At 48.8% G+C, this 13,120-nt stretch overlaps 1 protein-coding gene across 2 annotated transcripts in view; it reads right to left on the bottom strand.

Moving 5' to 3' along the window:
* Positions 1–9,476: 9,476 nt before the first annotated feature.
* The window catches only part of COL5A3 (collagen type V alpha 3 chain), a 37,193-nt gene continuing 33,549 nt past the window's right edge, over positions 9,477–13,120 (bottom strand). For both annotated transcript variants that reach the window (XM_044254258.1, XM_044254259.1), the window contains exons 65-67: positions 12,714–12,782; positions 10,539–10,778; positions 9,477–10,450 (exon numbers count right to left, since the gene is read on the bottom strand). In XM_044254258.1, coding sequence (XP_044110193.1) covers positions 10,304–10,450; positions 10,539–10,778; positions 12,714–12,782 — 456 coding nt within the window. In that variant the 3' untranslated portion in view covers positions 9,477–10,303. The remainder of the gene's footprint in view (positions 10,451–10,538; positions 10,779–12,713; positions 12,783–13,120) is intronic.

Here is a 13,120-nt window from a genome sequence, read left to right as displayed (position 1 = left end):
GACACAGAGTTCACACCGTACAGAGAAACCCCACATGAACACGCCATCCCATATGGACAGCACAAAGCTCCTACACAAACACATATACCAGGCTCCAGGACAGTCATACACGAAAGGCAGGCACTTCCTACACAAGCACACAAAAGAGAAACATGGTTGGCGCCCCAAACACCCAGTGACCTGCGACTCAGACCCAGTCACACGCCCAGATGCACGGTACAAGGCACACAGTTCACACACACACACACACACACACACACGGACCCATAGGGGATCCACAGACACCCTCTGACACGCAAAGCCCAGGCCAGGGCAGCGTGGGAATGAGGTTGTGGGAAGGGGGAGGTGGACAGAATGACTAAGGAGGCCTCTCTTGGGGAAGCGGGGGGAGCAGGAGGGAGGGTAGGCTTGCATCCAGCACATGTGGTTCCCATTACCGGCCTGGGAATTGAGGGATGAGTTGGCGGGACAAGGAGACCCAGCATTGCTTCCCAGCCCTGCCAAGCCAGGAAGGAGCGAGGCCCTAATCGAGGTTACAGGCCCGGAACTTGGCTCGGAATCACAGCAGCTCCTACCAAGAAGGGTCGAGCCTGAGCCAGACCTGGCTGGGATTCCCTTCAACCCCTGCAGCAGTCCGGGGAAGGGTTTCATAGGAGAGGAAAGTGAGGGACCCAGAGAGGTTAAGCCACTTGCCTGAGGTCACACAGCTAGGACGTGGTGGAGCTAGGATTGGAGTTCAGGTCTCCGGGCGGCCCTGACTCAAGCCCCGTAGTAGACACAAGACTCCTCCGTTCATCCACAAGTAGAGACAAGGCACTCGCTCCAGGTCCAGCCTGCCCTAGATTTGTGACTATGAGTAAGAAAGCCTCTGCCCTCAAGTAATTGAGAGTTCGGTGTATGCATAGATGGACAGAGTTCTCTCTGAACCCTGAGTGTGTTTGGAGAGCCCTGATCTAGCCTGGGGGCAGGGCAAGTCGGGGCCAAAAATTGAGTAAGAGTTGGCAGGTCTCATTGGGCAGAGAGAAGAGCAGACGCAAAGGCCCTGAGGCTGCAGAGTGCAGGAGGCTTGCTCGCCTGTTGAGGGATGATGACAAGTGAGGCCAAAGCTGCCAGAAAGACTTGGGGCCTGAAAGGGAGTCCTGGAAGCTTGGGAGAGTGGTGAGTGGGAAGGGGAATGGTGTAGTTTAGCCAACTAGCATGAAGACTGCACCCAGGACAGCTAAAGATGTGTCTTCCCCATAACCCTGAATTTCCATTCGCCTATATTCATACGCCCCAGAGACATGTATCCATGTGCACAAAGACGCATGCCAGCATGCGTGAATGGAACAAAATGGAAAGCACCTAAAAGTTCATGAGTACAACAGACAGCCTTGCTGAGGTAAGCATTTAAAATGACAGGATTAGCTCGCAAGGCAAGTTGCCAAAGACATGTTCAATGTTGTACCAGTTAGAGACAGTTCAAGAACTTGCTAAACTCTGTGCGTCACCCATGGATATGGGCCCCCGGGATGCAGTAAACATGGAGAAATACTCCAAGGATAGAAGTTCCCATGTTCAAGGGAAGAGAGAAAGCGGGAATCGTGTTTAATGGCTATGGAGTTTCAGTTCGGGAAAATGACACAGTCCCAGAGACCGTGGTCATGAATGCACAATGTGAATGTACCCAAGGCCACCAAACTAGACACTTAAAAATGGCTACGTGGTAAATTTTATGTGAGGTATATTTTATCTCAATTTCAAAAATAAATTTGAGAGGCACCTGGGTGGCTCAGTGGGTTAAGCCTCTGCCTTCGGTTCAGGTCATGATCTCAGAGCCCTAGGATCGAGCCTTGCATCAGGCACTCTGTTCTCTGGAGAGCCTGCTTCCCCCTCTCTCTCTGCCTGCCTCTCTGCCTATTTGTGATCTCTGGCTGTCAAATAAAGAAATAAAATCTTTCTAAATAAATAAATAAATAAAAATTTAAAAATTTGAGTTCATACTCTTTTACCCATAGTGGGGAAAGGAAAGGCAGTCTATGGCAGAAATGTATACAGGAACATCAAATGTGTGTGTGATGCTTTGTTTTTTAGGCGGCATGGTGGGCACATGTTTATTATAAAGTTCTTGCTATATGAATTTTTTTTCTTTTTTTTTTTTGAGAATGTGCTCGCACAGGCATACACTCACACACACACGAGTTGGTGGGGCAGAGGGAGACAGATAGAGAAACTCTTCTTTTTTTTTAAAGATTTATTTATTTATTTATTTGACAGACAGTGATCACAAGTAGGCAGAGAGTCAGGCAGAGAGAGAGGAGGAAGCAGGCTCCCTGCTGAGCAGAGAGCCCGATGCGGGGATTGATCCCAGGACCTGGAGACCATGACCTGAGCCGAAGGCAGAGGCTTTAACCCACTGAACCACCCAGGCGCCCCTAGAGAAACTCTTAAGCAGGCTCCACACCCAGTGGAGCCCAAGGCAGGGCTCAATCTCATGACCCTGAGATCGTGACCAGAGCTGAAACCAAGAGTCTGACGCTTAACCAACTGAGCCACCTAGGTGCCCCCGCATTATATGTATTTTTTATAATAACAGTCTTTTAGCATTTTACCGCATGGCAGACATTGTTCTAAGTGACCTATTTTAAGGAACTTAACCCTCACACAACCCAATGCTTAGGTGCTGTTATTCATGGTGGAGACCGTGGTTCACAACAGTGAAAGTCACACTTGCCCCCGCAGAGGCGCTGGTACTGGACCAGATGGCTTGGCTCTAGCCGGGATAGCACACCGCCTCCATACACCTTCCATATTTCATTCATCGGCTTTGTAACACTAGAAATGGATCCAAGAAGAGGTGGTGTCTTGGAGGGGGCGTGGGAAGGGATATGAGGAATTTCTGGGGTGCTGGAAACAAGTCTGCATCTTGTTTAGGATATGCAGACATTTGTCAAAACTCATCAAACGGAACCCTGAAGATCCGTGCAAACAAATGTTTAAAAAGAAATACACCGGCTCCAGCAATCCCACTTCTGAGTATAGGTCCAAAAGAACGGAAAGCAGGGTCTGTAAGAGATACTTGCACACCCGCGTTCACGGCAGAATTTTTCACGACAGCCAAGCGTTGGGAGCAACCCAGGTCTGTTGACGGGGTGAAAGGAGAACCAAGATGTGGGGTACAGGCCAGGCAGGGGGTAGCATTCGCCTTAAAAGGGAGAGAAGCTCTGACCTTACATGATGGATGACCTTGAGGATATTATGCTCAGTGAAATAAGCCAATCCCAAAAGACGAACATGGTGCAATTCTACTTATATGAGGTCCTTAGAAGAGTTGAATTCACAGAGACAGAAAATAGATGGTGGGTGCCAGGGGCTGGGGCAGAGGGAATGGGGAATTGTTCACTGAGGACAGAGATACAGGTTTGCAAGGTAAAAAAGTTCTAGAGAGCAGCGCCTGGACGGCTGTTGGTTAAGCACGGGGCTCTTGGTTTCGGCTCGGGTCATGAGCTCAGGGTTGTGGGAGCCCCGTGTCAGGCTCCTCGCTCCACGGGGAGTCTGCTGGGGATTAATAAATAAATGATTATTAATTTATTATTAATAAATAAATCTTTTTTTTAAAGTTCTAGAGATCTGTTGCACAATGTGTATCTACTTAACACTAATGAAGAGTACACTTACAATGATTAAGATGGTAAATGTTGTTAAATGCTTTTTACCACAAAAATAAGATTAAATAAAATAATAAAAGAGATCTACCAAGAGCAGGGAAAGCCTATGGAAAGACAAGACCAGCATCAAATAAGAGGTAGGACAGCCTCTCAAGATCAGTTTGGTCCTCTCTCTGCTCAGGGACCCTCATCTCCCCAGTATCCCCACTGTCCTTTTAGGGTACAGGTCCACTCTCTTTTTTTTAATATATTATATTATTTATTTATTTGACAGACAGAGATCACAAGTAGGCAGAGAAGCAGACAGAGAGAGAGGAGGAAGCATTCTCCCTGCTGAGCAGAGAGCCCAATGAGGGGTTCGATCCCCGGACCCTGGGATGATGACCTGAGCTGAAGGCAGAGGCTTTAACCCACTGAGTCACCCAGGCGCCCCCAGGCCCACCCTCTTAAAAGGAAACTCTGGTGTGCAGAGCACTCTAGACACAGGGCACACATGCGCTCTCTTTGTAAGCTTGTGTGGTCTGTACCTGTTTGAGCCCGGACCTTGTTGTCTTGTGTCTCTGGGTCTGGCTGTGTGAGAAGTCACACGGCACCTTCCCTCTCTCTGAATGAGCCTGTTCTTCAAGGATGCCTCCTCCAGGCAGGCTTCCCTGACCACCCTGTCTCAAAGAACACCTTTCTTGTCCTCCTCTGTCTTCTTTTTCGTCACAGCACCATGCGACACGTCATATACATACTTGCTTACTGCCTGTCGGCCCCACCTGAGTGTGAGCTCCACGAGGACAGAGATCCTTGTTTGATTCACTGCTGGATCCCCAGACCCTATAACAGTGCCTGGCACAAGTAGGTGCTTTATAAATATTTGCTGATTGAATGAATGGTTGAATGTGCAGAGTCGGGGAGGGGATCTTGGAAACATCGACGACATCGGTTTACCTGAGCCTGTGTGTGTAGGTTGTATGCTGGTGGCATGTCTGTCTGGGTGGGGCTGTGTGTCCCTCTGCCTGCCTAGCATGTACCAGACCCCAGGATGCAGCAGTTCTGGGTGTGACAATGGGGGTCTCGGGTGTGCCAGCGCATCTGAGCGTGGGTTTATGAACATGGCTATGTGGCCGTGTGAGGGCGGCTTTGGGTGTGTGTCCAGGCACAACTGGGTGTGCACAACTGTGTGTGTGGGCTGCTATGCGCGTCAGCGTGTCTGGATCTGGCTGAAGGTGAATGGGTGTGTGTAACACGGGTCTGCCTCTCCGAGACCACCTGTGGATCTGGGATGTGACACAATGAGGGTCTGATTCTCTGGGCGGTTGGTTGATGTATGTCGCTGAACCTGATTGTCCCCAGTGAGGCTGCCTGTGTATGCAAAATTCGCTACTCCACCCACCTCCTACAGCCCTGAATGAAGCCATAGGCGGCTCCCACACCGGCTGCCATGCCCCAACCCCAGTTCAGAACACAGAAGGTGTAATTACAGGAAGCACAAGTGGTGGGATGAATTATGGCCACTGGATATGCAAATCAGCTGGGGTCCCCCCCCACCCCCGCAGCCACCTGGGTGCCAGCGATGATGCTGGGTAAAGACATAGAGCTGAGCGTGAGGCCCAGAGCTCCCTTCCTAAACCTTTGTCAATTACCTTAATTCAGTAGGGCCGAGAGTCTAACACTTTAACCAGCTTTTAGTTAATTAAAGAGTACTCATTACCCTATTTATTGTTCCTCCCTTCTAAAATACCTGCACCAGGGTGGGTCTGGAGTTGCAAAAGCAGAGCCCAGTGGACCTGCATTTATAAAATCCTGGGCTGTGTAGAGATGTAATGATTTTTATTTATTTCTTTGGGAGAGAGAGAGAGAGAGAGCGTGCAAGCACACAGGCTTTGAGTGGGATGGAGGGGGAGGGGCAGAAGGAGAAGGAGCGAGAGAATCCCAAGCAGGCTCTATACCCCATGCAAAGCCTGATGTAGGGTTCAATCTCATGACCCTGAGATCATGACCTGAGCCAAAATCAAGAGACAGACGCTTCACCGACTGAGCCACCCAGGCACCCCTAAATGTAGTTTTTTTTTAAATGATGGAAAAAAATTCCTCTAAAAGATAGTGGCTTTTTCCTGAGCTCTAGACTAGAACTCTAGCTCTGGACTCTGGGCAAGTTACTTTACCTCTCTGTTCCTCAGTTCCCTTACCTGCAAAATGGGGATAATAACAGAACCTTCCTCAAGTGTTGTAATAAAGAATAAATTAACTCATCCAGGGAAAATGTTTGATGAACGAGACCTGGCAGGTAGATGCTCAATCAGTAGTCTTTGTTATTAACAGTGTCAGTTGAACTAATCATGGATTGCATGGGGATGAAGATTTGGTGTATAAGGAGGTGCCTGGGTGGCTCAGGGGGTTAAAGCCTCTGCCTTTGGCTCAGGTCATGATTCCAGGGTCCTGGGATCAAGCCCCATGTTGGGCTCTCTGCTCAATGGGGGGGCCTGCTTCCTCCTCTCTCTCTGTCTGCCTCTCTGCCTACTTGTGTTCTCTGTCTGTCAAATAAATAAATCTTAAGATTTGGTGTATAAGAAATGTCGTGCATGGTTCTTCATAAGAAAGTGAGATAAATTTGATCTAAGTGTGCACAATCTTAGAGGAAAGGAATGAGGAGAGAAGGCAAGAGGAGGCATCAGGGAGGGAAAGATGGCAGACGGCAGCAGAATCATGGGAAATCCAGATACCACCAGTGACACCAGGGACTTTTAAGGACAAGGATATTCAATATTAAATTCTAATCTGTCAATGTTGCTACAGTGGGACCTCCCGGTTTGCACACATGCTTACATGCTGATCTTCAGTAAAAATTGGGCTCGTTTGCAGTATTAGTCAGGATAATTAATCATAGCTGCTGTAACAAGCAATTCTTAAACATCTCAAGGGCTTAATGCAATCAAGTTACTTGTTTGAAGGAATTCCCCTGTAGCATTCCTCCAAGCAGTAGCTCAGAGAAGTTGGCCCCTTTCTACTTCCATAGGAGACACTCCCATCTTACTAACTTACTTACTGTGATCTCCAAGGTCATCACAGACCGAAAGAGCTCAGAAGATCCAGCGGGAGATTTTATGGTTACCCACATCCCCACTGGCCAAAACCCAGGCTCGTGCCCCAACCTAACTGCAAGGAAAGCTGGGAAATGTGTTCCCAATTAGGAGTGCTCAGAAAGAGAAAAACAACACATAGCCTTGGTGTTACGTTACCATGTGCACTGAGTTAAGAATGTTTGGGAGAGGAACTAAATGGGAAGCAGGCCTGGGTGTACATTTGGGTTGACAGAACAGTGTGAAAAAATCAGCAAAAGCAACAAATCGGGAGAAGAGGTAACCAAGGGAACACCATCCCTTCAAGAGTCAGCATCGGTATTTTAGGGTTTCTGGACTCTTCACTGTGTAGAGGATACTTCCTCAAATTTCACATGGCTTTTCTTCTCAACCTTCAGGTCTCTCTGCTCAAATATTACCTCTTCAGTGAGATCTCTCCTAACCACCTTCTTTCTAATATCCACCACTCCATTACTCTGCATCTTGTTTGATTTTCCTGAAATCACACTACATAGCTATATGTTTGTCTACTCTGTCTCCCTCAGCAGTAAGATCCCTCAGGCGCCGCATCTTTCTTCTACCCCAGCATTTGGAACAGTGTGTAGCACCAAGTAAACCATCAAGAGAATGAAGCAAGTGAATGGAAAATAAACTCATCAGTCAAATCCTGAACCCCAATATTCTTCATAGCATCAGTAATGTTTATTGAATGCCTGAGGGAATCCAGGACACGCGTTCAGATGGCTTTATGGGACCTAGGTGGCAGGGCTTACCCTGGCTTTTGGAGAGACAATTCACCCCAACCTAAAACCTATAACTGCGCAAGCCCACCTGACCCAACTCAACTCACACCAGCCCTCTATCACTCGTAACTCAACTCAATTTGGCAAGGTCCAACAACTGATGAATGGATAAACAAAATGTGATATAACCAGACAACGGAATATGATTCAACAATAAACAGGAATCGAGTATGCACTGCAACATGAACCTTGAACCATTGTGCTCAACGAGAGCAGACAGATCCAAAGGGCCACATACTATATGATTCCATTTATATGAAATGTCCAGAACAGGCAAATCCATAAAGACAGAAAGATTAGCGGTTGCCTACCACTGAGACATTTGGGGGAAATGGAAAGTGACTGCTAATGGATATGTGATTTGTTTTTGAGGTGATGAAAATGTTCTAAAATTGATTGTGGTGATGGTTGCACAAGTCTGTGAATATACTGAAAACCATTTAATTGTATACTTTAAATGGGTGAATTATATGGTAAGTGAATTATATCTCAATAAATCTATTTGAAAGAAAACCTCAACCCAACATCTAACCCCCAATTCAAGCTACCTCAAACCCAACTCTCATCTTTTTTTTTTTTTTAGATTTTTTTTTTTAATTTATCAGAGAGAGAGAGGGGGAGACTCAGACAGAATGGCAGACAGAGGCAGAGGGAGAAGCAGGCTCCCTGCCGAGCAAAGAGCCCAATGTGGGACTTGATCCCAGGACGCTGGGATCATGACCTGAGCCGAAGGCAGCTGCTTAACCAACTGAGCCACCCAGGCGCCCCAAACCCAACTCTCATCTTAACTGATGCTGTCTTGACTTCCCAAACTGCCAATCCCCACTCCCCATTCACACCAATCCCTACTTACCTCTACTCCGTTCATCCTACTTCCCAAATCATTCATGTCAATCCAACATCTAATTCCAAACCCTAACTTCAATCCACTGATTGCCCTACCTCCAATTCAGCGGATTCCATCAATCCACAACCTCAGACTCATTCAACTCACTCCAAACCAACCTCCTATTAGACTGATCTTCAAACCATTTTCAATGTATCTCACCCAATCCCTACCCCCCAGTATCCAGCACACCTCAAAGCTCCTCTTCTAATTCAATCCTCTCTACCCTCAACTCAGCTCCTGAATGGCCACCCAGATGTTTCACCTCTAGTCATTTTTATCTCAAACCCAAACCACATCCCATGTCACCTCTTGATCCATTCCCACACCCTCAGTTCAGCCAGCGACTCCAGGACTAATCAAGGTCAACGTGGAGATCTAGCTACCCTCTCTCCCTCTTTCTTCTCCCTCCTTCTTCTCCTCTTTCTTCTTCAAAGTTTGAGGTCTTCCTAATAAGTTCACCATTTTTCCAGCTTTATGGACACAGAATTGACGACATATGATATTGTGTAAGTCTTTGACATACAACCTGTTGATTTGATACACTTGTATATTGCAAAATGATTACCATGAAGGGCACCTGGGTGGCTCAGTGGGTTAAGCCACTGCCTTCGGCTCAGGTCACGATCCCAGGGTCCTGGGATCGAGTCCCACATCGGGCTCTCTGCTCAGCAGGGAGCCTGCTTCCCCCTCTCTCTCTCTCTGCCTGCCTCACTGCCTGCTTGTGATCTCTCTGTCAAATAAATAAATAAAATCTTTTAAAAAAAATGATTACCATGATAGCATTAGCTAACACCTGCGTCACATCACATAATTAGCATTTCTTTTTTATGGCGAAAACATTTACGATCTCTCTTAGAGATCCGGCCACTTCCAACTTTTCTTCTAGGGACCTGCATTGGTAAACAGATCCAACATCTCCAGGGAGTGCCATTATAATCAGATGCTCCCCAGCTCCCAAAGCCACCCGTACCCAAAGACCCAATTAAGAAGGTGGGGGCAGATACCGCAGGTGACCCAAGAGCCTGACCTTAAGAAGGATGTAGCCAGCACTAGATGAAAGACACAGGGACACAGTTCACTGGTTTATTCTCAGACTTGAGATGCCAAATATGCCCTATGGCCCTGGAGGGGAGAGGAACATGCTAGAATCCGTCTCATCATATCCCAGCCCTCCCTAAGGAGGAAGCAGATTAAATATACAACAGAGGGGAATTTCCCTTTTAATCCAGACCCAGGTATAAATAGGGCAGCACCATTAGGATCCTGATTCACCCCCACCATCTTGGCTCCCATCCCACCTGGCATGGCAAGGTGCATTTGGGGAGATATGGGTGGGGGGCGGTATTCAGAGCTGGGCAGAGGCAGCAGAAGGAGCACCCAGCTCAGTCCAGGGAAGTCTCACTTCCCCCTGTGGTCTGACTTTAGTTCCTTCACTGTGAACCCACCTGAAAATAGGAATGAGTGAAGGGGTCCCAGCCTGGGATCAGGAGACATCCAGTGCTTAACTATGGGAAAGGGTAGCACCACAGGGTGTTGAGAGCACTGCCCAGGGAATGGGGAGGCAGGTGTGGGGGGCGTTTATCAGCTGTGAGTTGGAAGTTCCTTGCATGGGGCATCAGGGGTGAGGAATTGAGGGATGGGTGGGCACAGAAGGGAGAAAGAGCCAGACTACAGTATGTCAGCTACGGTGCAGTGAGGAGGAAGCCGGACCCTTGGGCCAAGGGTGTGCAGCCCCCAGCCGCCTGGAATGGAGAAGGGATATTGCTTGACCGTGAGGAGCAGACTCTCCCCGGGCTCCACAGTCACAGGATACGATAAATATGATGGCTTCAAGGCCTCAGCACCAAAAGTACCCCATCGGGGGCTCCCTCATTGTCCCTCCCACTCCAAGAACTCTCAGCTGCTAAAGCAGACAGGGCCCAGTTCAAACCCAAACTTCTGGTTCGTCTGGCCAAAGTCAGTAGCCGCCATGTCCAACAGAGGCAGAAAGCCCACTCGGGAAGAGCTCAACTCCAAGAGGGTCTTCGTCTGTCCCTTCCGGAGCTGACCGCGGGGAAGACAGAATGGCAGATGAGCAGGAGGGCAGCCAAGGTCCCTCCCCACTGCGGCCAGCCCCTGCTCCTCCCCTTACCCGGCAGCCATCATAGGGGACAGTGATGGTGGCCGCTGCCATCTGGTTGAAAGACAGCTCCTCCCCGTTGGCTCCGAGGAAGCGGACGGAGCGGCTGTGATCGCCTGCAGCTTCGTCCAGCCAGCCGGCAGAATTCTGGCAGGAGTAGGTGAAACTCTGGCGGGCTGTGGCACTCAGCAACTTTAGGAAGGTCATCTGAACCACGCTCACCGGGGACCCATCAGCGTCCACATAGGAGAACTGGGGGTGGGACCAAGCAGGCGGTGAGCGTGCCCCATTGGCCCCTACTTTCTTTCTAAGGAACCTACCTCTCGGGCTCTCCATCCCCCGACCAACCTGCCCCCTCTGCCTCGTCCCCTTCTCTGGGTGGGCCCACCAGCCATCCAGCACCCACGGGTGCCTGGCGAGCCCCGAGGCACTCACACGGGTCTGCTGAGCACTAGAAATGCACCCGATGAGGAGGAAACTGCTTAAAATGTTAACTAATTGTTGGATTTTAAATTATTTAATTATTTTGTTTTACTGTATTTGATGCATGACTAATAACTGAGGCTCAATCCAGTTATCAGAAAACTTGGGTGTGGAACAACTTGAGTATATATACGAATCTACCTTTTCAACTGCAGATTTTATGAAATCTAAGTACGGATCAAGAGCTTCCAATGAAATTTAGTATCCAAATTACGACGTGCTATAAATGTAAAATACGCATCAGACTCTGCAGAACTCGGAGGGAAGGAATTTAAAATGCCTCAGTAACCTTTATATTGATATGACACTCTTTTAGATGCACTGGGTCAAATAAAATATATTATTAACGTGTCATGGGCTTGAGATAACTGGCTGGTCAATCCGATTCTTCTGGCTTCCTTCTCTTCTCTGTATCATTTCCGAGTTCCCCGACTGATGTTTTCTGGAATCCCATCCCAGGTAAAGTACTTGCAACTGAGTCTTTGTTGAAGGGTCTCTTTTGGGGGAACCCAAACCAAAATACCCCCATACTATATTAGAGCTTTGTTTCTTTGGTTATTGTCTGCCTGTTTCCTTGTTCAGCTTCATGAAGTCAGGAGCCGTGTTTTATTTGCTGCCACATTTCCGGTGCTTAGCACATACATGTATGTTACATAAACAAATCCCAAAACGAACCCAAGTACCCCCGGCCCCGTCAAGGCTGTTCTTCCTCTCATTTACATATCTCAGAATCCCTCCCAGGCACCAGCCCACCAACACTCTCCTCCCTGCCCTCCATCTCAGCAATGACTAGGTCCTACTGACTTCCCTCCCAGAAATTCCAGGCCATGTCTTCCTCCCCACCCCCAATAGCAGAAGCTCCAGCCTGAACCACCTCTTCACTCTCCCAGACCAACATACCAATCTCCTCCACCCACTCCAACCTCACCAGTCCCGGACGCACTCTTCTAACAGAGATTAGATTTGGGTCCTTCCCTCACCTAAACACATTCCATGGCTCCCTGTGCCTCACAGGTCTTTCTGGGGGGTGGTAAGTCTAACCCTCACCTTCCTACTCCACCTCCTTTCTTAATCCTTTCTTCATACTTTCTTTTTTTTTTTTTTAAATATTTTGTTTATTTATTTGACAGAGATCACAAGTAGGCAGAGAGGCAGGCAGAGAGAGAGAGTAGGAAGCAGGCTCCCTGCGGAGCAGAGAGCCTGATGCGGGGCTTGATCCCAGGACCCCGGGATCATGACCTGAGCTGAAGGCAGAGGCTTTAACCCACTGAGCCACCCAGGCACCCCTCTTCATACTTCCTAGAGCAGAGCAAGTGGCTTTCTCTTGAAACTCACCAGACCCTCTTTTTTAAACTCTGGGCCTTCCTGTATGCTATTCCCTCTGCCTGCAACACTTTTCCTTGTCCTCCCTAACTTGCTGACCCAACTCATTGTTTAGGCTTCCACTGATCTGTGACTGCTACCAGGAAGCCTCTGGTACTTCCAGCACTGCGTCTGGATTTCCACCATACTCTGCATCCCCTCCATCACACATCTAATGCTGCCCCTCCCCCATTTGCCACCACCACCAAGCCTGCAATCACCATGAAGGCAGGGGTGAGTCTTCCCTGTTCCTTTCACTTCTCATAGCCTCTCCTCCAACTCCCCCTGCACCAGTTCCCACCAGTTTTCATACTATCCCCCCCTTGGCCTCCAGCAACTCACCTTCTTCCCTCGACGGAATGTGCTATACCAGTTCCCTGGCTTTTCCTTGGACCAGGAGGCCATTTTTACCTGGGGACAAGAGGGGCGTAGTGAGCGTAGATGCCCTGGGTGCACGCGAGGTCTTTCCTGCATTTACCCCCCACTGAAAGCTGCAGCCTGTATAGCCAGGACTCTTGGGCTGTTCTCTCGCCATGGAGGAGAGCTTGGCTGGTGCATAGGGCAGCCCAAGGGACCAGGGGTCCCTGCCCTCTGAACGCCCTCTGAAGCAGCCCACAACCCATGACTGACAAGATTGGTGGATAAATGCCTGCTCCCGCTCCCGCTCCCTCTCCCTCTCCCACTGGGTGGGACAATGCAGTCTCCCCCGATGTCCCCCAGTAGAACTGAGCTTTTAGTGCCCAATAGTG

Source organism: Neovison vison, chromosome 6 (genome assembly GCF_020171115.1).
Source record: "Neovison vison isolate M4711 chromosome 6, ASM_NN_V1, whole genome shotgun sequence".
In the NCBI taxonomy this organism is placed as follows: domain Eukaryota; kingdom Metazoa; phylum Chordata; class Mammalia; order Carnivora; family Mustelidae; genus Neogale; species Neogale vison.
The sequence above is the reverse complement of the archived record's forward strand: the minus strand, read 5'-3'. Positions and strand labels throughout refer to the sequence as shown.